The 27,754-nt window shown below is 40.9% G+C and overlaps 1 protein-coding gene across 1 annotated transcript in view; it reads right to left on the bottom strand.

The window, feature by feature from the left end:
* The window catches only part of PIGN (phosphatidylinositol glycan anchor biosynthesis class N), a 1,169,967-nt gene that overhangs the window by 200,954 nt on the left and 941,259 nt on the right, over positions 1-27,754 (bottom strand). The window contains exons 23-25 of the mRNA XM_053714623.1: positions 26,998-27,084; positions 5,613-5,668; positions 3,546-3,621 (exon numbers count right to left, since the gene is read on the bottom strand). Of these exons, the coding sequence (XP_053570598.1) occupies positions 3,546-3,621; positions 5,613-5,668; positions 26,998-27,084 (219 nt within the window). The remainder of the gene's footprint in view (positions 1-3,545; positions 3,622-5,612; positions 5,669-26,997; positions 27,085-27,754) is intronic.

The raw sequence follows: 27,754 nt of genomic DNA on the forward strand, positions 1-27,754 counted from the left end.
AGCTTTATTTGATAACTTAGGCGTATTTTTTCAGGTCCGCGGCGGCGAAGGTAGGCAAGCTTAGGCGGGCGCATTGGGCCGGCGAAGGCAGAAAAGTAGACGGCTTGATAACTACCCCCCATAGTGTAAGTTAGTGCCCACAGCTTAGTACACATTCAGCCTTAGACGGAAATAATGATAAATAGAATCCGTCGTCAATAGGGATCCCCTGATTGCAAAGAGGCTTTGTTTCCCTATATGCAATATAACCATTAGAGAGTTTGTGTGAGTGTGAGGGCATATATAAACCTTGTCCCCATACAATATAAGCCTGGGTCTCTATGATACTTGACTCTTCAAAAAGGTGGCATTAGATTTAATTAATCTTTCACTGGATTACCCATGAATCTGCTTCACCGCAAAATTTCCCAAAGTTTGAGGAAGTAACTGCAGTAAAATACAAACCCTTTCTGAGGGTTACAGGTCCCATTGTGTCCCTGATTGTCTGTCCTCTTCCTTTCACTCTTACAGCTAGATTTAGAGTTTTGTCGGTAACGACCCACGTAGCTAACGCTGGCTTTTTTCTGGCCGCACCTTTAAAATAACTCTGGTATTGAGAGTCCACCGAATGGCTGTGTTAGGCTCCAAAAAAGGAGCGTAGAGCATATTTAACGCAACTTCATTTTAACCCCTGATTGGAATAGCCAACAGAATGCGAGCTCAATCTGATTGGCTGATTGAATCAGCCAATCGGATTGAACTTGATTCTGATTGGCTGATTCCATCAGCCAATCAGAATTTTCCGACCTTAATTCCGATTGGCTGATAGAATCCTATCAGCCAATCGGAATTCGAAGGGACGCCATCTTGGATGACGTCCCTTAAAGGAACAGTCATTCGTCGGGAAGTCGTCGTCGGAAGAAGATGGGTCCGTGGTGGAGGTCTTCAAGATGGAGCCGGTCCTCATCGGATGAAGATAGAAGATGCCGCTTGGAAGAAGATGGTTGCTGGTCCGGATCTACTCTTCTTCCCGGATAGGATTAAGACTTTGGAGCCTCTTCTGGACTTCTTCAGCCGTCGGATGATGGATGTCTAGCCCCCGCTTGGGCTTAGATGAAGATATCGGAGCCAGGACGGATCGGTGATACCTGGTATGGTAAAGATAAGGTAGGAAGATCTTCAGGGGCTTAGTGTTAGGTTTATTTAAGGGGGGTTTGGGTTAGATTAGGGGTATGTGGGTGGTGGGTTGTAATGTTGGGGGGGGTATTGTATGTTTTTTTTTACAGGAAAAAGAGCTGAATTTCTTGGGGCATGCCCCGCAAAGGGCCCTGCTCAGGGCTGGTAAGGTAAAAGAGCTTTGAACTTTAGTAATTTAGAATAGGGTAGGGCATTTTTTTATTTTGGGGGGCTTTGTTATTTTATTAGGGGGCTTAGAGTAGGTGTAATTAGTTTAAAATTGTTGTAATATTTTTCTTATGTTTGTAAATATTTTTTTATTTTTTGTAACTTAGTTCTTTTTTATTTTTGGTACTTTAGTTAGTTAATTTCATTGTAGTTATTTGTAGGTATTGTATTTAATTAATTTATTGATAGTGTAGTGTTAGGTTTAATTGTAGATAATTGTAGGTATTTTATTTAATTAATTTATTGATAGTGTAGTGTTAGGTTTAATTGTAGATAATTGTAGGTATTTTATTTAATTTATTTATTGATAGTGTAGTGTTAGGTTTAATTGTAACTTAGGTTAGGATTTATTTTACAGGTAATTTTGTAATTATTTTAACTATTTTAGCTATTAAATAGGTCTTAACTATTTAATAGCTATTGTACCTGGTTAAAATAAATACAAAGTTACCTGTAAAATAAATATAAATCCTAAAATAGCTATAATATAATTATAATTTATATTGTAGCTATATTAGGATTTATTTTACAGGTAAGCATTTAGCGTTAAATAGGAATAATTTATTTAATAAGAGTTAATTAATTTAGTTAGATTAAAATTATATTTAAGTTAGGGGGGTGTTAGTATTAGGGTTAGACTTAGCTTTAGGGGTTAATACATTTATTAGAATAGCGGCGAGATTCGGTCGGCAGATTAGGGGTTAATAATTGAAGTTAGGTGTCGGCGATGTTAGGGAGGGCAGATTAGGGGTTAATAAATATAATATAGGGGTCGGCGGTGTTAGGGGCAGCAGATTAGGGGTACATAGCTATAATGTAGCTGGCGGCGGCGTGCGGACGGCAGATTAGGGGTTAATAAGTGTAGTTATCTGGCTGCGACGTTGTGGGGGGCAGGTTAGGGGTTAATAAATATAATATAGGGGTCGGCGGTGTTAGGGGCAGCAGATTAGGGGTACATAAGTATAACGTAGGTGGCGGTCGGCAGATTAGGGGTTAAAAAAATTTAATCAAGTGTCGGCGATGTGGGGGGGCCTCGGTTTAGGGGTACATAGGTAGTTTATGGGTGTTAGTGTACTTTAGAGCACAGTAGTTAAGAGCTTTATAAACCGGCATTAGCCCAGAAAGCTCTTAACTACTGACTTTTTTCTGCGGCTGGAGTTTTGTCGTTAGAATTCTAACGCTCACTTCAGACACGACTCTAAATACCGGAGTTAGAAAGATCCCATTGAAAAGATAGGATACGCAATTGACGTAAGGGGATCTGCGGTATGGAAAAGTCGCGGCTGAAAAGTGAGCGTTAGACCCTATTTTGAGTGACTCGATACCCGAGGTAGCCTAAAACCAGCGTTAGGAGCCTCTAACGCTGGTTTTCACGGCTACCGCCAAACTCTAAATCTAGGCCTTAGTGTGCAAAGAAAAAAATAATTAAGGACTTACCATCCAGGTTCTTTTGCATATTTACAGCAGATGCAGGTCTGTCAGCCTCACCTGGCCACTGACAGGGACCTGAATATAAAAGAAAGAACAGAGTAACGAACACTGGCTTTCTGCAAAGGGGTAGCAAAATGTTAAAAATAAAGCAAAAACTACCTTGCCGCCTTTTAACTGCTAAAAGTCACCATTACTCTTACTAAAGAGATTGACATGGACACATGGCTAGACCCCAATACTTGCTTGCAGGGAAAAGTACCCATAAAAGGATTAAATATCTTCAACTTTGCACATCCTCCATTGACAGAGGCAAAGAGAATGACTGAGGATTATGGGTAAGGGGAGTTACATTTAACAGCTTTGCTGGGGTGCTCTTTGCCTCCTCCTGCTGGCCAGCAGTTGAATATCCCACTAGTAATTGGAATGACGTCATGGACTTTCCATGTCATATGAAAGAAATATAGTTTTCTACATTTATGAACGTTAAAATTATGTCATATATATTTTTACTTTGTTGAGATTTGTTTTTTATGTAGCACATCCATAAATACATAAAAAGACACATATCGTACATTATACAGTTCCAAATTCAGAATTTCAGGGCCACAACCAAACAGCAAATGAACATGCAAGATTGGAACTCATCTATTATCAGCAAAGCTTGCATTCAATCTTCAGTATTAGAAAAAAGAAACAATTTTATAAAATGTTATGACATTGTGGCTACTTACCTTCCAGATCATTAAACCACCCATTACAAAAGGGTTAAACACCGTCAGGAAGCAGTACACAGAGGCTGGGTCAAAACTGTGGAGTTCAAAACAAATCAGAAAGCTAATATGACACTAATCCAAGTTTTAAATATCCACAAAAGTCTCACATACCAAATATATTAAAGGGACATAATACTCATATGCTAAATCACTTGAAACTGAAGCAGAATAACTATAAAAAGCTGACAGGAAAATATCACCTGAGCATCTCTATTTAAAAAAGGAAGATATTTTACCTCACAATCTCCTCAGCTCAGCAGTGTAAGTTCTGTGTAAAAAGTTATACTCAGCTGCTCCCAGCTGTAGGTAAAAAAAAAATAAAAAAAATGAAGAAATGAACAGCAGACAATCAGCATCAGCAGTGCTGAGGTCATGAACTCTTACTGTGATCTCATGAGATTTGACTTAACTCTCATGCGATTTCATTGTAAGCTTCCTTTACCTGATTGGTGAAATAATATGAGAGTTCACGAGGCTCATCCTTTCAGCTGTCCCAGGACAGACACACTAAAATGCTGCTTAGAAATCCTTTACAATGGGAAGTGGCTACTGAGGAACTTTTGAGGTAAAATATCTTTCTTTTTTACATAGAGATGTCCAGGTGATATTTTCTAGTCAGCTTTTTACAGCTATGCTGCAGCACTTTAAAGTGTTTAAACATTTGGGTATTATGGCCCTTTAAGCATTAAAATAAGTGGTTTTATTGTATTTCTCTATCGAAAATAGCAACTAGAATAATAAAATCCTCTTTGTTTTGTTGTTTATTGTTGGAAAACCAAGGAGTTAAGAGTGAGTAGGTGAAACATTTAATAGATCTAAGTGACAGGAAACAGTATGTGAACTTAGTAGAACTAAATATTGTTTACATTTATAAAGCTACAGCAAATTCCCTAGAAATTAGAAACCAATGAAAGTTGACTACAAAGTTCAGCATGACAAATATAAATCAATGTAACAGGGTGTTGGGTTTAGCTCAAGTCAGCTTTCTAGCAGGCATAGATAATATGTGGCACACAAAGTACTGTGTGATCAATGTATTGAGTTTGTAACTAGGCAACATGTACTTGTTGGTGCAGATGTACACACAACATTAGGTACAGGGGCTAAGATGCACCTCTTTTAATTCTAGGAATTTCAAGATAAGGTGTTCATGTACGGACTGCTTTTAAAACAAGCAAATAAAATAGCATTTAAAATGAGTTCATTAGATCCTTGTCAGTGATCTTTTGTGAAGTGGGATCTATGCAAATATCAGATGTTTTAGTCTTACCCTGATCCCTCACCTTCCTCTTTACTCTCCCCAATGCTCTTCCGTTAGAGTGTTAGCTCATGGGACAATCTGCCATGAAGTTCATCTCATGCAGAAGCAGTTCACAGCAAAAAGTGACTCACCCTCAGGGCTCTATCATGTATAGTTCATGCAATTCTCTTTGTCTATTGAACTATACACCTAACGTCATCGTGCTGCACAATATGTTGGCTATATATATCACAAGGAGCATGAAAAGCTCTCTAAGCATGATTGTAAGAAGGTTACAAGGTAAAACAATAGGAGTGATAATGCATTGTGTTGTATATGGTCATGGTAGCAAACTAATCGCTGAGGGTAACAACAACATTTGGGCTGAAGAGTGTTTGCTGAATTGTTCTTGTTAACATTTCTGTGTAAAATACACAGTTTAAGAGAGTATAAACCTAAACAAGACATAAGGGAAATTGTATATAAAGAGACTGAATGATTCGGGATGCTCAACATGAGAATGCCAGTAGATAGGGGTGGTGTAGTAGGAAGAGAATCTAAAGATAATACGAGCAGCCTATAAAATAATTTGTAAATGATCAAAGTGATGATCTGTTTACTTGAAGAGTAATATCTTTTATCTTAAAGCATATAAGTGCTACATATTGGTGCCCTAATGCATAGAAGTCATCCATCTTAAATAAGCAGTTGGCAGTTTAAAGAACTACAAACACTGTAGATAGATAGAAAGATAAATGAAAAAGATACATAAATACACACATTACCTGTTAATAGATGCTATATTTCCAGTGCCAAAAAATGCTATGATAATGAAGAATATCTATGGAAATTAAGGATAATACATATGTGAAGCTAGTGCTATGGATAGAAAATAGATTTCTCCTTGACTATTATATAATTACACTAAATGCTTTCAGTGATTTTATGATGTGACAATGTATATAAATATTCATAGTTTACAATTGTGATGCCTTAACTTTCTGATATTATATATTCAAATGTATAAAAGCTTCAACAGGGGTATTTAGTGTGAAATATGTAAATAAAAAAATTACATTAAAGGGACAGTCAAGACCAAAATAAACTTTCATGATTCAGATAGGGCATGTAAACTTAAACAACTTTCCAATTTACTTTTATCACCAATTTTGCTTTGTTCTCTTGGTACTCTTAGTTGAAAGCTAAACCTAGGTAGGCTCATATGCTAATTTCTTAACCATGGAAGGGCACCTCTTATCTAAATGCATTTTGACAGTTTCTCACTAGTGGGCATTAGTGCATGCGTGTCATATAGATTACATTGAGCTCCGGCACGTGGAGTTACCTAGGAGTCAGCACTAATTGGCTAAAATGCAAGTCTGTCAAAAGAACTGAAATAAGGGGGCAGTTTGCAGAGGCTTACATACAAGGTAATCACAGAGATAAAAAAACTTAAATTATGCTTACCTGATTTTATTTTATTTTATTTTCTTCAGATGTAAAGAGTCCACAGCTGCATTCATTACTTTTGGGAATTTAGAACCTGGCCACCAGGAGGAGGCAAAGACACCCCAGCCAAAGGCTTAAATAATCCTCCCCTAGTCATTCTGCTTAGAAACAAGGAACAGTATAAGAAATATCAGGGTGAAAAGGTGCCAGAAGAACAAAAATAACAGACGCCCCACAGAAAAAAAATGGGCGGGAGCTGTGGACTCTTTTTATCTGAAGAAAAGAAATTGATCAGGTAAGCATAATTTAAATTTTTCTTCATAAATGGAAAGAGTCCACAGCTGCATTCATTACTTTTGGGAAAACAATACCCAAGCTATAGAGGACACTGAATGCAAAAACGGGAGGGTACAAGAGGCGGCCCATTCTGAGGGCACCAAGCCTGAAAACCCCTACCCAACAAAATCCCACTTTGTCCGAAGCCAAGAACAACTATGAAAAAAAGGAAAAGGTCCAAGGACACTGATCCACAGATAGTCCACAGCCTTGCTAGAGACCGCAGGAACTAGACTCAACTGAGTCAACAGCCTCCAGGAGACACCATCGCCCAGCAGTCGGTCTCCAAACAACACATCCCTTACTAAAGAAAGGGAACAAACTACCGTATTCTTCCACAAGAATAGGGTCCCTGAAATAAAATGGGTCGTCCCGAACCAGACCACCGGATAATAAGTCTCCAGACATCCAAGAAGGATCCAAGACAAGAACTCCGGATCCGGGACCCAGAATCGTCCTAGAACAAACGACACCCTCAGGGAACACAACATACCCCGTCTGAAGCAATCAGGCCTCACAGGGGATGAGAATTGGGAAACCCAGAGAGTGGATACAGGACTCACTCATAACTCCCAGTCGAAAGGCAAGAAAACACCCTTAGCTGGAGGTCAACACCACCCAGCAAGATACTAGGCCACGACAAAGTCACACAATTTCTCTAGAGCCCAAAGGCTCCAAGGGCAGCACTAAGGGAAATGAAAATGAGAACAGAGTCACCCGAAGAGAGTAGAAAGAAAGGCTAGTCTCCATAATCCTTTCAGATTAACATTCCAGAGGACCACACCCAAGGGAGAAGAATGCAAAGCATCCCGAACCCAGGCAGAAAAACATCCCTTAAGCAAAAGCTTGGAAAAAGAGACAACACCTCCTATCACCCCTGATATGGAGACGACTAACTCCCGAAGTAAGACAGAGCCTCACGGCCTTCACTTCCTAAATAAGCGACCAAAGCCGACAGAAAAACCGGACGAAGTCCAGAAAGTCTCGACCCAAAGGAAGAGAAAATCTAAAAGGAACAAGTCCCAAAAGGACACTTCCAAAGAGACCATGAAAGGCAAAACCGTAAGAACGGCTTCATGAAGGACCTAAATCCTCCAAGCCTCCAACCCACAATGGGAAGGAACACTCTAGTTCCCGAAAAATTCAGAAACGACTGAGCATGCCACCGCAGATCTCAACAGAGTCCTGGCCCACTAGATTGAAAGGCAAATGAGGACTGAACCAATCCCCCATGCCCCTAAGCAACCACGGACCCTCAAGTCCTCTCAGGATGCTAGTTGAAGCTTGTAAAACAAGACAATCACACAATCATATTGTGGTCACTAGGCGCCCTCACCGGACCAATTGGACTTAAAAAGGTGCCACGTGTCTGACTAGGCCTCAAAGACAGAAGGATTTGTACCCAGTCAAGACTAGCCTAAAACCAAGGGCCCCAGCACTGTCAAGGCCACATAGAGTCTTCCCCAATGATGGAGGGATAAAAAACAGTCAGACAGACTTATGTAAACAGAGCGATCACAAAATCGCGAGTATCAATTCCAGAGAGGAAAGTTCCCGAAGGAAACATCACACCACAACATGAGCTTTAAACCAAATAAAAAAAATCCTCGACTTCCAGTGGGCGGTTCTAGAAGATGGATGCAAGCTTTTGTTGCTCTGGAGAGAACCTCTTCTAACATAACTTACAACTTCATCTTTCAATTCCATCTGTATCTCCCTTGACAGAGAAGCTGTCTGGGAACTTCTAGCAGATAGAAGAAAACCATTCTCTTCTTCCCCGGAGGTCATTTCACTTAAAAGTAATCCACAAGGGATTTTGTACATATTAACTTCCTGTATAGAACAATGGAGTCGGAAAAACAGAATTTATGTTTACCTGATAAATTACTTTCTCCAACGGTGTGTCCGGTCCACGGCGTCATCCTTACTTGTGGGATATTCTCTTCCCCAACAGGAAATGGCAAAGAGCCCAGCAAAGCTGGTCACATGATCCCTCCTAGGCTCCGCCTTCCCCAGTCATTCGACCGACGTAAAGGAGGAAAATTTGCATAGGAGAAATCATATGATACCGTGGTGACTGTAGTTAAAGAAAATAAATCATCAGACCTGATTAAAAAACCAGGGCGGGCCGTGGACCGGACACACCGTTGGAGAAAGTAATTTATCAGGTAAACATAAATTCTGTTTTCTCCAACATAGGTGTGTCCGGTCCACGGCGTCATCCTTACTTGTGGGAACCAATACCAAAGCTTTAGGACACGGATGATGGGAGGGAGCAAATCAGGTCACCTAGATGGAAGGCACCACGGTTTGCAAAACCTTTCTCCCAAAAATAGCCTCAGAAGAAGCAAAAGTATAAAATTTGTAAAATTTGGTAAAAGTGTGCAGTGAAGACCAAGTCGCTGCCTTACATATCTGATCAACAGAAGCCTTGTTCTTAAAGGCCCATGTGGAAGCCACGGCCCTAGTGGAATGAGCTGTGATTCTTTCAGGAGGCTGCCGTCCGGCAGTCTCATAAGCCAATCTGATGATGCTTTTAAGCCAAAAAGATAGAGAGGTAGAAGTTGCTTTTTGACCTCTCCTTTTACCAGAATAAACAACAAACAAGGAAGATGTTTGTCTGAAATCCTTTGTAGCATCTAAATAGAATTTTAGAGCACGGACTACGTCCAAATTGTGTAACAAACGTTCCTTCTATGAAACTGGATTCGGACACAAAGAAGGTACCACTATCTCCTGGTTAATATTTTTGTTGGAAACAACCTTCGGAAGAAAACCAGGCTCAGTACGTAAAAACCACCTTATCTGCATGGACCAGATAGGGCGGAGAACACTGCAGAGCAGATAACTCAGAAACTCTTCTAGCGGAAGAAATTGCAACCTAAAACAAAACTTTCCAAGATAATAACTTAATATCTACGGAATGTAAGGGTTCAAACGGAACCCCTTGAAGAACTGAAAGAACTAGATTAAGACTCCAGGGAAGAGTCAAAGGTCTGTAAACAGGCTTGATTCTAACCAGAGCCTGAACAAACGCTTAAACGTCTGGCACAGCTGCCAGCCTTTTGTGAAGTAAAACAGATAAAGCAGAGATCTGTCCCTTCAGAGAACTCGTAGAAAATCCTTTCTCCAAACCTTCTTGTAGAAAGGAAAGAATCTTAGGAATTTTTATCTTGTTCCATGGGAATCCTTTAGATTCACACCAACAGATATATTTTTTCCATATATTATGGTAAATTTTTCTAGTTACAGGCTTTCTAGCCTGAATAAGAGTATCTATTACAGAATCTGAAAACCCACGCTTTGATAAAATCAAGCGTTCAAACTCCAAGCAGTCAGTTGGAGGAAAACCAGATTCGGATGTTCGAATGGACCCTGAATAAGAAGGTCCTGTCTCAAAGGTAGCTTCCATGGTGGAGCCGATGACACATTCACCAGGTCTGCACACCAAGTCCTGCGTGGCCACACAGGAACTATCAAGGTCACCGAAGCCCTCTCCAGATTGATCCTGGCTACCAGCCTGGGAATGAGAGGAAACGGTGGGAATACATAAGCTAGGTTGAAGATCCAAGGTGCTACTATTGTATCCAATAGAGTCGCCTTGGGATCCCTGGATTTGGACCCGTAACAAGGGACCATGAAGTTCTGACGAGAGGCCATCAGAACCATGTCTGGAATGCCCCATAATTGAGTTATTTGGGCAAAGATTTCCAGATGGAGTTCCCACTCCCCCGGATGCTCCTCCATCGCCAGGGAACTCCTTGTTACCCCCTGATGGTTGATATATGTAACAGTCGTCATGATGTCTGATTGAAACCTTATGAATTTGGCCTTTGCTAGTCGAGGCCAAGCCTTGAGAGCATTGAATATCGCTCTCAGTTCCATTATGTTTATCGGGAGAAGAGAGTCTTCCCGAAACCATAGACCCTGAGTTTTCAGGGGTTCCCAGACCGCGCCCCAGCCCACCAGACTGGCGTCGGTCGTGACAATGACCTATTCTGGTCTGCGGAAGCTCATTCCCTGTGACAGGTTGTCCAGGGTCAGCCACCAACGGAGTGAATCTCTGGTTATTTGATCTACTTGTATCGTCGGAGACAAGTCTGTATAATCCCCATTCCACTGTCTGAGCATGCCCAGGTGCAATGGTCTTAGATGAATTCGTGCAAAAGGAACTATGTCCATTGCCGCAACCATCAAACCTATTACTTCCATGGACTGCGCTATGGAAGGAAGAAGAACAGAATGAAGTACCTGACAAGAGCTTAGAAGTTTTGATTTTCTGGCCTCTGTCAGAAAAACCTTCATTTCTAAGGAAACTATTATTGTTCCCAAGAAGGGAACTCTTGTTGACGGGGACAGAGAACTTTTTTCTATGTTCACTTTCCACCTGTGAGATCTGAGAAAGGCTAGGACAATGTCCGTATGAGCCCTTGCTTTTGACAGAGACGACACTTGAATCAGGATGTCGTCCAAGTAAGGTACTACTGGAATTCCCCCATGGTCTTAGCACCGCTAGAAGGGACCCTAGTACCCTTGTGAAAATCCTTGGAGCAGTGGCGAATCCGAATGGAAGTGCCACAGGTAATGCTTGTCCAGAAAGGCGAACCTTAGGAACCGAAAATGTTCCTTGTGGATAGGAATACGTAGGTACGCATCCTTTAAGTCCACCGTGGTCATGAATTGACCTTCCTGGATGGTAGGAAGGATCGTTCGAATGGTTTCCATTTTGAATGATGAAACCCTTAGAAACTTGTTTAGAATCTTGAGATCTAAAATAGGTCTGAATGTTCCCTCTTTTTTGGGAATTATGAACAGGTTGGAGTAAAAACCCATCCCTTGTTCTCCTAATGGAACAGGATGAATCACTCCCATGCTTAACAGGTCTTCTACACAGTGTAAGAATGCCTGTTCGAAGATAATTGAGACCCGTGGAACCTTCCCCTGGGGGTAGTTCCCTGAATTCCAGGAGATAACCTTGAGAAACTATTTCTAGCGCCCAAGGATCCTGAACATCTCTTGCCCCAGCCTGAGCAAAGAGAGAAAGTCTGCCCCCCACCAGATCCTTCCCAGATCGGGGGCCAACACTTCATGCTGTTTTGGTAGCAGTGGCAGGTGACTTGGCCTGCTTACCCTTTTTCCAGCCTTGCATCGGCCTCCAGGCTGGCTTGGTTTGAGAAGTATTACCCTCTTGCTTAGAGGGTGTAGAATTTGAGGCTGGTCCGTTTCTGCGAAAGGGACGAAAATTTGGCTTCTTTTTAGCCTTAAAAGACCTATCCAGAGGAAGGGCGTGGCCCTTTCCCCCAGTGATGTCTGAAATAATCTCTTTCAAGTCAGGGCCAAACAGTGTTTTACCCTTGAAAGGGATGTTAAGCAAAAGCGCTCTGCGCGCCACGATAGCAAACCCTGAATTATTCGCCGCTAATCTAGCTAATTGCAAAGCGGCATCTAAAATAAAAAAGAGTTAGCCAATTTAAGAGCTTGAACTCTGTCCAAAACCTCCTCGTACGAAGATTCTTTATTGAGCGACTTTTCTAGTTCTTCGAACCAGAAACACGCAGCTGTAGTGACAGGAACAATGCATGAAATTGGTTGTAGAAGGTAACCTTGCTGAACAAACATCTTTATAAGCAAACCCTCTAACCTTTAATCCATAGGATCTTGAAAGCACAACTATCTTCTATAGGAATAGAAGTGCGTTTGTTTAGAGTAGAAACCGCCCCCTCGACCTTGGGGACTGTATGCTATAAGTCCTTTCTGGGGTCGACTATAGGAACTAATTTCTTAAATATAGGGGGAGGACAAAAGGTATGCCGGGCCTTTCCCACTCCTTATTTACTATGTCCGCCACCCGCTTGGGTATAGGAAAAACATCGGGGGCACCGGAACCTCTAGGAACTTGTCCATCTTACCTAATTTCTCTGGAATGACCAAATTGTCACAATCATCCAGAGTAGATAATAACTCCTTAAGTAGTGCGTGGAGATGTTGAAATTTAAATTTAAAAGTTACAATATCAGGTTCTGCTTGTTGAGAAATTTTCCCTGAATCTGAAATTTCTCCCTCAGACAAAACCTCCCTCCTGGCCCCTTCAGATAGGTGTGAGGGTATGTCAGAACAGATATCATCAGCGTTCTCTTGCTCTTCAGTGTTTAAAACAGAGCAATCACGCTTTCTCTGATAAGTAGGCATTTTGGAAAAAATGCATGCAATAGAATTATCCATTACAGCCATTAATTGTTGTATGGTAATAAGTATTGGCGCACTAGATGTACTAGGGGCCTCTTGTGTGGGCAAAACTGGTGTAGACACAGAAGGGGATGATGCAGTACCATGCTTACTCCCCTCATTAGAGGAATCATCTTGGGCAATATCATATCTATGGCATTATTATCCCTACTTTGTTTGGACATTATGACACAAATATATCACATATATTTAAATGGGGAGACACATTGGCTTTCATACATATAGAACATCGTTATCTGATGGTTCAGACATGTTAAACAGGCTTAAACTTGTCAACAAAGCACAAAAAACGTTTTACAATAAAACCGTTACTGTCCCTTTAAATTTCAAACTGAACACACTTTATTACTGAATATGTGAAAAAGTATGAAGGAATTGTTCAAATTTCACCAAAATTTCACCACAGTAACTTAAAGCCTTAAAAGTATTGCACACCAAATTTGAAAGCTTTAACCCTTAAAATAACGGAACCGGAGCCGTTTTTACATTTAACCCCTATACAGTCCCAGGTATCTGCTTTGCTGAGACCCAACCAAGCCCAGAGGGGAATACGATACCAAATGATGCCTTCTATAAGCTTTTTCAGTGGTTCTTAGCTCCTCACACATGCATCTGCATGCCATGCTTTCCAAAAACAACTGCGCATTAGAGGCGCGAAAATGAGGCTCTGTCTATGACTAGAAAAGGCCCCCAGTGAAAAAGGTGTCCAATACAGTGCCTGCCGTTTTTATTAAAACAATCCCCAAGATTTAACAACTATTAAAAGTAATAATCTGCCAAATATACTTATTAAAGTAATCGTTTTAGCCCAGAAAAATGTCTACCAGTTTTTTAAGCCCTAATGAAGCCCTTTATTCTTTTACTTAAACTAAGAAAATGGCTTACCGGTTCCCATAGGGAAAATGACAGCTTCCAGCATTACCGAGTCTTGTTAGAAATGTGTCATACCTCAAGCAGCAAAAGTCTGCTCACTGTTTCCCCCAACTGAAGTTAATTCCTCTCAACAGTCCTGTGTGGAAACAGCCATCGATTTTAGTAACGGTTGCTAAAATCATTTTCCTCTTACAAACAGAAATCTTCATCTCTTTCCTGTTTCAGAGTAAATAGTACATACCAGCACTATTTTAAAATAACAAACTCTTGATTGAAGAATAAAAACTACATTTAAACACCAAAAAACTCTAAGCCATCTCCGTGGAGATGTTGCCTGTACAACGGCAAAGAGAATGACTGGGGAAGGCGGAGCCTAGGAGGGATCATGTGACCAGCTTTGCTGGGCTCTTTGCCATTTCCTGTTGGGGAAGAGAATATCCCACAAGCAAGGATGACGCCGTGGACCGGACACACCTATGTTGGAGAAATAATATTGCCGCGCAGATTTTCAATGTGTTCGAGCCGGCATTCGAACGTCTGTTCTCTAGTTACGAAATACTGCATGAGGCAATCCAAGCTATTAAGAAACCTTGTCCTCAAGAAGATTTCTCGATGCCTACGCAAACTTACCTTTCCCCATTGAAACCACAGCACATACCTCTAGCCCAGCTGCAATTGAACGCTGAAGTCACAGATTCAGCGTTTCTCTTTCCGGACCCAGCTGTTTTGACTCAGGATGTTTGGGATGTTTGTCCAACTCCTCATTCTGCCGAAAGCACCTCTGGACCTCCGGAGTTAACTACAGACCCCCCATCCAGCATTTCATCAATGGGTATGTTCCTAACCTCACGGATAAGGAAACAAGACATCAAGGAAATTCATGATGCGGTACCACCGCTGGCGAACACCTGGTCACCCGCTGATGCCACTCCCCGATATCAGCAGCCCACAGGGCAGGCCTTCTCCGCCTGTACCTACTCAACCAGCACTTCCTTGGATCTCAGCACTGCAGCTGGACACCTCAGCCACGACGGACTATCGATTGGGTTGGATCCGCTAAAGGAGGGAGTGGGTTAGTGGTGTGCGGCAGGGTCACATTACTTGAATTGGTCCACCTCGGTTTGTATGCCATACTCCTTTCGATTTGAACTTGTGTGCAGTATCCACTGACCCTTTAGCAATCAGACATTGCAATCTTTCGGCGTATCTGACATAGACACTCAGGCTGATTTGTTGCCTATACACAGTCGATAACTAGTACATACTTAAAGCAAAAGGGGAATTTAAGACCTTTACTATGATGTCCCAGCCTACAATAAAACATTCTACATGCAATGCAATTTTGTTGAAAACAGTGATGGACACAATGCTTGTATAAACAAATGTACTATATTATGAACGGCCAATGACCAGTATCTGCTTATTTCCCACTATGCCTTATTGATATGGCAAGTCGTCTCATCCTTGTTGGTTTTATAGCTCACTAGACCATTATATAAGGTGCCATTACTCTGCTGAAACTAAACTTTGGTGCAATAATTACTGTACAGTAAAATAGGATCAAATTGTTGTGAGGTCGTAGTGAATGACAATGCATCCTATTTATTTTAGCCCGGTTGGACTCGTGTGTTGTTTTACTTTGTCTTTATTCATTTTCTTTTTATTTATAAAATGGCAGTAGATTTTATACCTCACCTTAACCCCATTAATTTTTCAGTTTTTGGTTTACCCCATACAGGAACTCCTAAACTCTATCTCTCTAATTAATTTTGTTTAATTTTCTATTTCTCATACATTTTGGTTACTATCATTGTCAGATAAGTGCCATGGGGCAGATCAGAGTTTGGTCTGCTCTGTGTGGTACTTTACGAAGTGTAATCCTGTCTATTAAATCGGGGGGGGGGGGGGGGGTTGTTTTGTTTTAAATAATTTACAAAAGGTTTTAAGCATATTGACGAACGACCTTGTTGAATATAATTATAGTTTACAATGTCGCTAGATTAGACAGAGAGGGTCTTTATATGTGCTAATCTTACTCAGTGTGTACAATGCCCTGGTAGTTTATTGTCTGCAACACTTGCTTTAGTAGTTTACTAACATATCCTCAAACCTAATCTATACATTTCCTTATAAACACCTTCACAAGGATCTACAGGTTCTTTCCTTAAAGTGAAACTCCCTTGCATACTCGATCAGATTAAACCGACCAGTCCTTCTGTAATAGGAGTAAATTGTATAGCGGTATAGGGTGATAATGCTTTATAATGGAAGCTAGTCCTGGCCCTACTGGCCGATTGTTACGTTTAAAATTATCATAGCCTTATTAACATGACCGTTTCAAAAGAATTCTCGGACAGTTCCTGTAACAGTTTAAATCAGCCACTATATAGGCAGTCATTATAGGATTTTTGTTTCACTTGATTTTTCTGTGTCCATTCTTGTTATTGGTGATATGCCGGTTCCTGATTTACCATTGTAAAAGTTGACTCCACGTATTGACCCTGCATAGTGTAAAGTCCTTGTATTCAAACTATGGCATCACTTGTTCAGTTGCTAGACCTGGAGTTGTTCCGGACCCTTCTGATGCCACTTCTAACCATACTACAAAAACACTTAGATTAGCCTGATCACCATTACCAAATATGCCACAGAGACTAGCTAATTTTGTCAAAAAAAAAAAAGAACTGAGGGACTGGCTGGAGCGGTTACGGGGTTAGGGAGGTTTTGTTTTATTTTGTTAGTTTAGTTTAGGTTGTTGTGTTATTGTAATAATATTATAAAACTGAGGGGCACAGGTGCATTAGGTGACGAGACTCAATTAATCTTGCTATAACTCCTGATGCATGGATCATTTCATATCATAACATTGCTTCAACTTCAAATTTGTAGATTCCATGGGTATCATGCTTTGTGGAAAGAAATTATTGTTTCTTTATATCTACCGACAACAAGTGTGCCTTTCCTGCTAACTGATAGATGTTTAACATGTGGTATCCATTCTATAATATGAATTGTACTGTCAATATAACCCTTCTTGCCAGTGTGTTTGCTTAGTCACTTGTACCTGTGTTTCTTCAATAAAAAGAATTTAAAAAAAAATAAAAAATCATCCTCACCAGATGAAAATAAAAGATAAGGCAACCCATAGGTTATCGCCCAGGAAGAACGGACAGACCCCCAGGACCAGCCCAAAAGGGGTCTGAGACTTCCAAGCTCAGAACTGGAAAAAATATACACAAATAACAAAGACTGTAAGAAGATTATTTCATCCCCTTATGTCTATGTATGCAAGCCAGTCGAAGAATAAGACTGAGAATCCCCAGACCCATTAAAAGTGGGATCCTCCAGCAACGCCAAAACATGTCTTAGTAGGACACAAAGGCAAACCAGTCTATAACGAAAGGCGCAACATACCTCCGCCGGGACAAAAGGAACACTGGCCCCGAAGGTTGACCCTCTGAGGCCTTAGGGGCAGTCGCTCCCCCGGAAGGCTGAACTGGATCAGGCGATCCCACGCCTGACGAGCCCCGGTTAACGAAACACAGACAATATCGTAAGCACACTCCCGGGAGGTGCAGATGGCACCAGCTCCAAAGATGTGGCCATGCGGAACTGTGTCATAACCTCCGGTGGGAACAGGCCACACTCCCTAGAAAGGATAAGTAGCGTTTGGGTTACCTGCATGCGTAGTAAGAGTTGATGGTAGGGAACTCGTCTCATGAGAAATAGAATCCCCAAAGATGGATGGCTCAATGGGCACCCGATTCCCCGATCCCGAGGAACAGAGCACTCTAAAATGGCATTTGGAACATAACTGATGGGCATGTATCATCCGGGCCAATTCATATTCTTCGCAAGAAGTAGAGTCTGAATCAGAGACATCCGTCTCCAAGAATCCTCCATAACTGGGACACTGCCGCCTTCAGAGAACCAGACACCAGTGGACCCAGGATTTCTCCCTGTTAATATGAGTCGGGATGGTTTTGCAGAAAAACTCTCCCTGCATCTCCGGACTCTAACTTTCACTGATGCGCTCACTGAGAGGCTGACAGGACTACTTAAAAGTCCAGTCCCATGCCGAAGAGTACTACCCTCCATAAGAGACTATTGAAAACTTCTGACACTTCTCTGCCAACCTCCTGGGACGAAAGGCAAAGAATGACTGGGGGATGAGGAAAGTGGGAGGAAAATTTAAGCCTTTGGCTGGGGTGTCTATGCCTCCTCCTGGTGGCCAGGTTCTAAGTTCCCAAAATTAATGAATGCAGCTGTGGACTCTTTCCATTTATGAAGAAAAGTGTATTATTATTATATCTATCTTTTCAAACAACAAAAATTCTGATGTTGAATGTCCCTTTAACAATTCATTTTTAGACAATTTTACTATTCTTGTTTTCTTTATTTATATATATATATATATATATATATATATATATATATATATATATATATATATATATATATATATATATATATATATATATATATATATATATATCAAAATAAAAAAGGTATTGCATTGAGCAATGATACTTTTTTTTATTGGACTAACTATACATTTATAAATTGGACAAGCTTTCGGAAGAGTTCCTTCCTTTATCAAGTCTAAAGCAATACTGACCAATTCAATGGAATTTACAGATTATATCTTAAAACACAGAATAGCTAAGAAGACAGTGCAGGGAGAGGAGGAGGTGTCGTAAAAATCATGAGGGGGGCTTAGGTAACAGGCAGACAATGTCCAGTGTAGGAGAACAGACAGGGGAAAACATAATTTATGCTTACCTGATAAATTCCTTTCTCCTGTAGTGTAGTCAGTCCACGGGTCATCCATTACTTATGGAATATATCTCTTCCTAACAGGAAACTACAAGAGAATTACCCAGCAGAGCTGCTATATAGCTCCTCCCCTCACATGTCATATTCAGTCATTCGACCAAAGCAGACGAGAAAGGAGGAACCATAGGGTACAGTGGTGACTGGAATTTAATTAAAATTTAGACCTGCCGTAAAAACAGGGCGGGCCGTGGACTGACTACACTACAGGAGAAAGGAATTTATCAGGTAAGCATAAATTATGTTTTCTCCTGTTAAGTGTAGTCAGTCCACGGGTCATCCATTACTTATGGAATACCAATACCAAAGCTAAAGTACACGGATGAAGGGAGGGACAAGGCAGGAACATTAAAAGGAAGGAACCACTGCCTGAAGTACCTTTCTCCCAAAAATAGCCTCCGAGGAAGCAAAAGTGTCAAATTTGTAAAATTTTGAAAAAGTGTGAAGCGAAGACCAAGTCGCACCCTTGCAAATCTGTTCAACAGAGGCCTCATTTTTAAAGGCCCAGGTGGAAGCCACAGCTCTAGTAGAATGAGCTGTAATCCTTTCAGGAGGCTGCTGTCCAGCAGTCTCATAGGCTAAGCGTATTATGCTACGAAGCCAAAAAGAGAGAGAGGTAGCCGAAGCCTTTTGACCTCTCCTCTGTCCAGAGTAAATGACAAACAGAGAAGAAGTTTGACGAAAATCTTTAGTTGCCTGCAAATAGAATTTCAGGGCACGGACTACGTCCAGATTATGCAAAAGTCGTTCCTTCTTTGAAGAAGGGTTAGGACACAGAGATGGAACAACAATCTCTTGATTGATATTCCTGTTAGTAACTACCTTAGGTAAGAACCCAGGTTTAGTACGCAGGACTACCTTGTCTGAATGAAAAATCAGATAAGGAGAATCACAATGTAAGGCAGATAACTCAGAGACTCTTCGAGCCGAGGAAATAGCCATCAAAAACAGAACTTTCCAAGATAACAGCTTGATATCAATGGAATGAAGGGGTTCAAATGGAACGCCTTGAAGAACATTAAGAACTAAGTTTAAGCTCCACGGCGGAGCAACAGACTTAAACACAGGCTTAATCCTAGTTAAAGCCTGACAGAAAGCCTGAACGTCTGGAACTTCAGCCAGACGTTTGTGTAGAAGAATAGACAGAGCAGAAATCTGTCCCTTTAACGAACTAGCAGATAAGCCCTTTTCTAAACCCTCTTGTAGAAAGGACAATATCCTAGGAATCCTAACCTTACTCCATGAGTAACTCTTGGATTCGCACCAATGTAAATATTTACGCCATATCTTATGGTAAATTTTTCTGGTAACAGGCTTCCTAGCCTGTATTAAGGTATCAATAACCGACTCCGAGAAGCCACGCTTTGATAGAATCAAGCGTTCAATCTCCATGCAGTCAGCCTCAGAGAAATTAGATTTGGATGTTTGAAAGGACCCTGAATTAGAAGGTCCTGTCTCAGAGGCAGAGACCACGGTGGACAGGACGACATGTCCACTAGGTCTGCATACCAGGTCCTGCGTGGCCACGCAGGCGCTATCAGAATCACCGAAGCTCTCTCCTGTTTGATCTTGGCAATCAAACGAGGAAGCATCGGGAAAGGTGGAAACACATAAGCCATGTTGAAGACCCAAGGGGCTGTCAGAGCATCTATCAGCACCGCTCCCAGGTCCCTGGACCTGGATCCGTAACAAGGAAGCTTGGCGTTCTGACGAGACGCCATGAGATCCAGATCTGGTTTGCCCCAACGACGAATCAGTTAAGCAAAGACCTCCGGATGAAGCTCCCACTCCCCCGGATGAAAAGTATGGCGACTTAGAAAATCCGCCTCCTAGTTTTCCACGCCTGGGATGTAGATCGCTGACAGGTGGCAAGAGTGAGACTCTGCCCAGCGAATTATCTTTGAGACTTCCAACATCGCTAGGGAACTTCTGGTTCCCCCTTGATGGTTGATGTAAGCCACAGTCGTGATGTTGTCCGACTGAAATCTGATGAACCTCAGAGTTGCTAACTGAGGCCAAGCTAGGAGAGCATTGAATATTGCTCTTAACTCCAGAATATTTATTGGGAGGAGTTTCTCCTCCTGAGTCCATAATCCCTGAGCTTTCAGGGAATTCCAGACTGCTCCCCAGCCTAGAAGGCTGGCGTCTGTTGTTACAATCGTCCAATCTGGCTTGCGAAAGGTCATCCCCTTGGACAGATGTGGCCGAGAAAGCCACCATAGAAGAGAATCTCTGGTCTCTTGATCCAGATTTAGTAGGGGGGACAAATCTGAGTAATCCCCGTTCCACTGTCTTAGCATGCACAATTGCAGCGGTCTGAGATGCAGGCGTGCAAATGGTACTATGTCCATTGCCGCTACCATTAAGCCGATTACTTCCATGCACTGAGCTACTGACGGGTGTGGAATGGAGTGAAGGGCACGGCAAGCATTTAGAAGTTTTAATAACCTGGCCTCTGTCAGGTAAATTTTCATCTCTACAGAATCTATAAGAGTTCCTAGAAAGGGAACTCTTGTAAGTGGTAATAGAGAACTCTTTTCCACGTTCACCTTCCACCCATGCGACCTCAGAAATGCCAGAACTATCTCTGTATGAGACTTGGCAGTTTGAAAACTTGACGCTTGTATCAGAATGTCGTCTAGGTACGGAGTCACCGCTATGCCTCGCGGTCTTAGTACCGCCAGAAGTGATCCTAGAATTTTTGTAAAGATTCTTGGAGCCGTAGCTAATCCGAAGGGAAGAGCTACAAACTGGTAATGCCTGTCTAGGAAGGCAAATCTCAGATACCGGTAATGATCCTTGTGAATGTGAAGGTAGGCATCCTTTAGGTCCACTGTGGTCATGTACTGACCCTCTTGGATCATGGGAAGGATGGTTCGAATAGTTTCCATTTTGAATGATGGAACTCTTAGAAATTTGTTTAGGATTTTTAAGTCCAAGATTGGCCTGAAGGTTCCCTCTTTCTTGGGAACCACAAATAGGTTTGAATAGAATCCCTGCCCGTGTTCCGTCCGCAGAACTGGGTGGATTACCCCCATTAGTAAGAGGTCTTGTACACAGCGTAGAAACGCCTCTTTCTTTATTTGGTTTGCTGATAACCTTGAAAGATGAAATCTCCCCCGTGGAGGAGAAGTTTTGAAGTCCAGGAGATATCCCTGAGATATGATCTCCAACGCCCAGGGATCCTGGACATCTCTTGCCCAAGCCTGGGCGAAGAGAGAAAGTCTGCCCCCCACTAGATCAGTTTCCGGATAGGGGGCCCTCTCTTCATGCTGTTTTGGGGGCAGCAGCAGGTTTCTTGGCCTGCTTGCCCCTGTTCCAGGACTGGTTAACTTTCCAGCCCTGCCTGTAACGAGCAACAGCTCCTTCCTGTCTTGGAGCGGAGGAAGTTGATGCTGCTCCTGCCTTGAAGTTACGAAAGGCACGAAAATTAGACTGTTTGGCCTTTGATTTGGCCCTGTCCTGAGGTAGAGCATGGCCCTTACTTCCCGTAATGTCAGCAATAATTTCTTTCAAGCCGGGCCCGAATAAGGTCTGCCCTTTGAAAGGAATATTAAGCAATTTAGATTTAGAAGTCACGCCAGCTGACCAGGATTTAAGCCACAGCGCTCTGCGCGCTTGGATGGCAAATCCGGAGTTCTTAGCCGTAAGTTTGGTTAAATGCACAACGGCATCAGAAACAAATGCGTTAGCTAGCTTAAGTGTTTTAAGCTTGTTGATTATTTCATCCAATGGAGCTGAGCGAATGGCCTCTTCCAGAGACTCAAACCAGAATGCTGCCGCAGCAGTGACAGGCGCAATGCATGCGAGGGGCTGTAAAATAAAACCTTGTTGAACAAACATTTTCTTAAGGTAACCCTCTAATTTTTTATCCATTGGATCTGAAAAGGCACAACTATCCTCCACCGGGATAGTGGTACGCTTAGCTAAAGTAGAAACTGCTCCCTCCACCTTAGGGACCGTCTGCCATAAGTCTCGTGTGGTGGCGTCAATAGGAAACATTTTCCTAAATATGGGAGGAGGGGTAAAAGGCACACCCGGTCTATCCCACTTCTTGCTAATAATCTCTGTAAGCCTTTTTGGTATAGGAAATACGTCAGTACACACCGGTACCGCATAGTATCTATCCAACCTACATAATTTCTCTGGAATTGCAACCGTGTTACAATCATTCAGAGCCGCTAATACCTCCCCTAGCAATGTGCGGAGGTTCTCTAGCTTAAATTTAAAATTGGAAATCTCTGAATCCAGTCTCCCTGGATCAGATCCGTCACCCACAGAATGAAGCTCTCCGTCCTCACGTTCTGCAAACTGTGACGCAGTATCTGACATGGCTCTCATCTCATCCGCGCGCTCTATCCTTAACCCAGAGCTATCGCGCTTGCCTCTTAATTCTGGCAACTTAGATAATACTTCTGTCATAACAGTAGCCATGTCTTGCAAAGTGATTTGTAAGGGCCTCCCTGATGTACTTGGCGCCACAAAATCACGCACCTCCTGAGCGGGAGGCGAAGGTACTGACACGTGAGGAGAGTTAGTCGGCATAACTTCCCCCTCGTCGTCTGGTGATAATTTCTTTACATGTAAAGATTGACTTTTATTTAAAGTAGCATCAATGCAATTAGTACACAAATTTCTATTGGGCTCCACATTGGCCTTTAAACATAGTGAACAAAGAGATTCATCTGAGTCAGACATGTTTAAACAAACTAGCAGTGAGACTAGCAAACTTGGAAATACTTTTCAAAATTAATTTACAAGCAATATAAAAAACGTTACTGTGCCTTTAAGAAGCACAGAAAAACTGACACAGTTGAAATAACAATGACCAAAACAGTTATAGCAACCAAATTTTCACAGTAAATGTATTAAGTTAGCAAAGGATTGCACCCACCAGCAAATGGATGATTAACCCCTTAGTACCCAAAAACGGATAACAATTATATAATTAACGTTTTTCTCACAGTCAAATACACTGTCACAGGACTGCTGTGCCTGATTACCTCCCTCAAAATGGATTTTGAAGACCCCTGAGCTCTCTAGAGACGATCTGGATCATGGAGGATGAAGTAGACAGATTGTGACTGAATTTTTACTGCGCAAAAAAGCGCTAAAATAGGCCCCTCCCACTCATATTACAACAGTGGGGAAGCTCAGAAACTGTTTCTATGCAGAAAACAAAAATGGCCATGTGGTAAAAATCATGCCCTAATAAGTTTTATCACCAAGTACCTCACAAAAAACGATTAACAAGCCAGTAAACGTTTTAAACATACATTTGAAAGTTATGTATTATTATTAATAAGCCTGCTACCAGTCGTTTTTACTGCAGTTAAGGCTCATACATTATTTATTTCAGTATTAACAGTATTTTCAGAGTCAATTCCATTCCTTAGAAAAATACATTCAGTGTACACACACACACACACACACATCAGCCTGATACCAGTCGCTATCACTGCATTTAAGGCTGAACTTACTTTACAATGGTATCAGCAGTATTTTCTCAGTCAATTCCATTCCTCAGAAAATAAATTACTGCACATACCTCATTTGTTGCAGGGGAGCCCTGCATGCTATTCCCCTTCTCTGAAGTTACCTCACTCCTCAGATGAGAAACAGCCAGTGGATCTTAGTTAGGTCTGCTAAGATCATAGAAAACGCAGGCAGATTCTTCTTCTAATGCTGCCTGAGAACAAACAGCACACTCCGGTGCCATTTAAAATAACAAACTTTTGATTGTAGAAATAAACTAAGTTAAAAAATACCACAGATCTCTCACAGCTTCCTTTTTAGTTAGGCTGCAAGAGAATGACTGAATATGACATGTGAGGGAAGGAGCTATATAGCAGCTCTGCTGGGTAATTCTCTTGCAGTTTCCTGTTAGGAAGAGATATATTCCATAAGTAATGGATGACCCGTGGACTGACTACACTTAACAGGAGAAATATATAGCTTTACATAGAGCATATACTGACATAACGTTATATGCTCTATGTCAGTATATGCTCTATGTAAAGCTATATATTTCCCCTGTCTGTTCCCCTACACTGGACACTGTCTGCCTGTTACCTAAGCCCCCCTCATGATTTTTACGACACCTCCTCCTCTCCCTGCACTGTCTTCTTAGCTATTCTGTGTTTTAAGATATAATCTGTAAATCCCATTGAATTGGTCAGTATTGCTTTAGACTTGATAAAGGAAGGAACTCTTCCGAAAGCTTGTCATCTTATAAATGTATAGTAAGTCCAATAAAAAAAGTATCATTGCTCAATGCAATACTCTTGTTATTTTGATATCTAAATCTCTGGACTAACACGGCTCCTCCAATCAACGTATATATATATAAATATTGTTATTCAAATTGGCAATCGCTGGCATTTGAATAATATTCTAATTTATTGATTTAACTTTTCAGGAAACAAACTCCCCTTTCTCAGGCCAACCAGACTGTCATATACAGTGAACCACTAAGCATTACAATGGAGATCACGGTCAAGCTTAGCATTTGGGGGCCCTGGGCAAGATAAATTTGTGGGGCCCCTCAGCCTAGTGCCCTTTTCCCCTCCCCTGTATGCCCTGCGCCTTGTGTAGTCGACCCCTGTGACAACATTCAGTGATATCTATATAAAGAATAACACAAAATATTAGACCTCCTGATACCAAAAACACTTCTCAAAAACCAAATACAGCATATACATTGTACTATTGCATAACCTCACCGCTGACATTTCAGGGCCACCCAAAGAGTGGGGCCCTGGGCAGATGGCCCTCTTGCCCTGCCTAAAGGGCAGGCTTGATAGAAACACATGTTCAAAAATAAACCCTTGCCATATTAAAAAGTAATCATCAATTAAGCATTTGAAAAATAAAATGTGTGCTGGAAAAAACTTTAAAAATCATATTTTCAAAGAGGACCATATATATGGATGGGAGCCACAGTAGACCCCATTAATTAACCCGCTATCTGTATGTAAACATTATTTTCAAAATTAAAGTAGTTAAATGTTTATGGTAGGGTCATAAGTCAATTTTGTGTATGTTTTAAGTCAGCTAATTGGCCCAGAATCTCTGATGTATAGTAATCATAATCCATAATGACTATGGCCCCACCATTATTGGCATCCATAATCAATGCATATCTCTCGCCAGCTGTCAAATTGTGTATAACTATTTCACAATGTGCACATATCTAAGGGGATTATGTTAACAGTCAAAATAGGCAGGCAATGCATTTTAAACATTTTTTTCAGTAAAATGTCCTTTTAAGTGTAAATATCACCATCATAAATCCCTTTGTTTTGAAATGTGACAACAGTTAAATCCTCATTGCTGGCATTGCTATGTAGTATTAATGTGTATTACTATGTAAGAGACCTGTCTCACCCTACAAAAAATGTCACACAATAATATACATACAATATATTAGGACACAGAGTGACACACAGAAATGAGTGTGCACTTACACTCCAGAGCCATAGCTATTACACCTTTAAAGGGACAGTCTACATTAGAATTGTTATTGTTTAAAAAGATAGAGAACTCCTTTACTACCCATTCCCCAGCTTTGCACAACCAACATTGTTATATTAATATACTTTATAACCTTTAAACCTCTAAATTTCTGCCTGTTTCTAAGCCATTTAAAACAGCTTTTTATCACATGCTTTTTTTATTTGCTTTTCACAACAGGGGACTGCTAGTCCATGTGAGCCACATAGATAACTGTGCTAACGCCCGTGGGTTGCAGCAGTCACTGCACTAATTGGATAAAATGCAAATCAATAGATGATAAATTAAAGTCATGTGATCAGAGGGCTGTCAGAAAAGGCTTAGATACAAGGCAATCACAGAGGTAAAAAGTGTATTAATATAACAGTGTTGGTTATGCAAAACTAGGGTATGGGTAATAAAGGGATTATCTATCTTTTTTAAACAAAAATGTTTTGGAGTAGACTGTCCATTTAATTACCTCTAAAAAAGAACACAGAACATTAAATATGACGTTCCAAAAACTATTTATCAAATTATTACATTTTCCTTAGGTACATTTGAGAGTCATTTGCAAGGTAACGTTCTAAGATATTTATTCATTAAAATCTCAAAAAAGTTCAAAGACAAAATGTAAGTTTACCTGAAAAATTGCTCTCTTTCATGATGGTGAGAGGAAATATATTCCTCATGTGATGATTCGTGGACTCTCACCATCATTTGAAAGAAATAAAATGGGCATAAAAGCTTAAAAAGAAATACCATACAGGCAAAAAATAAAAACACAAGCAAACGAAGGTACCTGTTGTCTCTGTGAATAATGTACTTTCCAGATAATATCAAAGCTTTTGCCCAGAAGCGTTAACAGTCTAACCAAGATGAATCTTTCAAATTATCTGTTTCCATTCCCATTGCATCCAACACCCATCATAAAAAGGATACCAAGAAAAAAGCCCTCCGAATGTCATCGAGATTCAGCTGCCGAAACTTAGTTATATCAGTGCTACAGGATAAGTCAATACTGTTAAGCTGTGAAAGAAATAGGAAAAAAATCAATGCAATGTCATGATGGTCATTCTTAATAAAGCAGGATGTATTTCTTACACTTTAAGCAATGAAAAATACAGGTATCTGCTTCCAATATACTGGAAGTGCATGCTTCATTTGTAATTTGTACCATTTCTATATTTTCTTTTTTACACAATAAGAGTCAGGGGAACACAAGAGTTGTATGCATAGCTTTCATTTCTGTAGAATTCCCTGGACACGTAGCAATGACATTGTTCTACAACAAAGTCAAGAGGAACTGGCCTAGTTTTGATAAGAATTCATAGAAGACTTCAGTGAGACCAATATGTTATCCTATGGAGCTACATGGGTGAGATATAAATTTAATAAATAAAGGTCAGTGTGGTCTATAGCAGCTTCTCCAAATCCAGCAAAAGGTAGTAATAATAAAAAAACAAAACCGTAAATACATGTTAAACCATGAAATCTAATCTGCCATAGTAATCGTTATAGCAAAGCTGCTGAGCTTTATATATATATATATATATATATATATATATATATATATATATATATATATACATATACACATACACATTACTTAACTTCTACATGCTAAGGCCTAGATTTGGAGTTTGGCGTTAGCCGTGAAAACCAGCGTTAGAGGCTCCTAACGCTGGTTTTAGGCTAC

The sequence above is a fragment of the Bombina bombina genome, chromosome 5 (assembly GCF_027579735.1).
Source record: "Bombina bombina isolate aBomBom1 chromosome 5, aBomBom1.pri, whole genome shotgun sequence".
In the NCBI taxonomy this organism is placed as follows: Eukaryota; Metazoa; Chordata; class Amphibia; order Anura; family Bombinatoridae; genus Bombina; species Bombina bombina.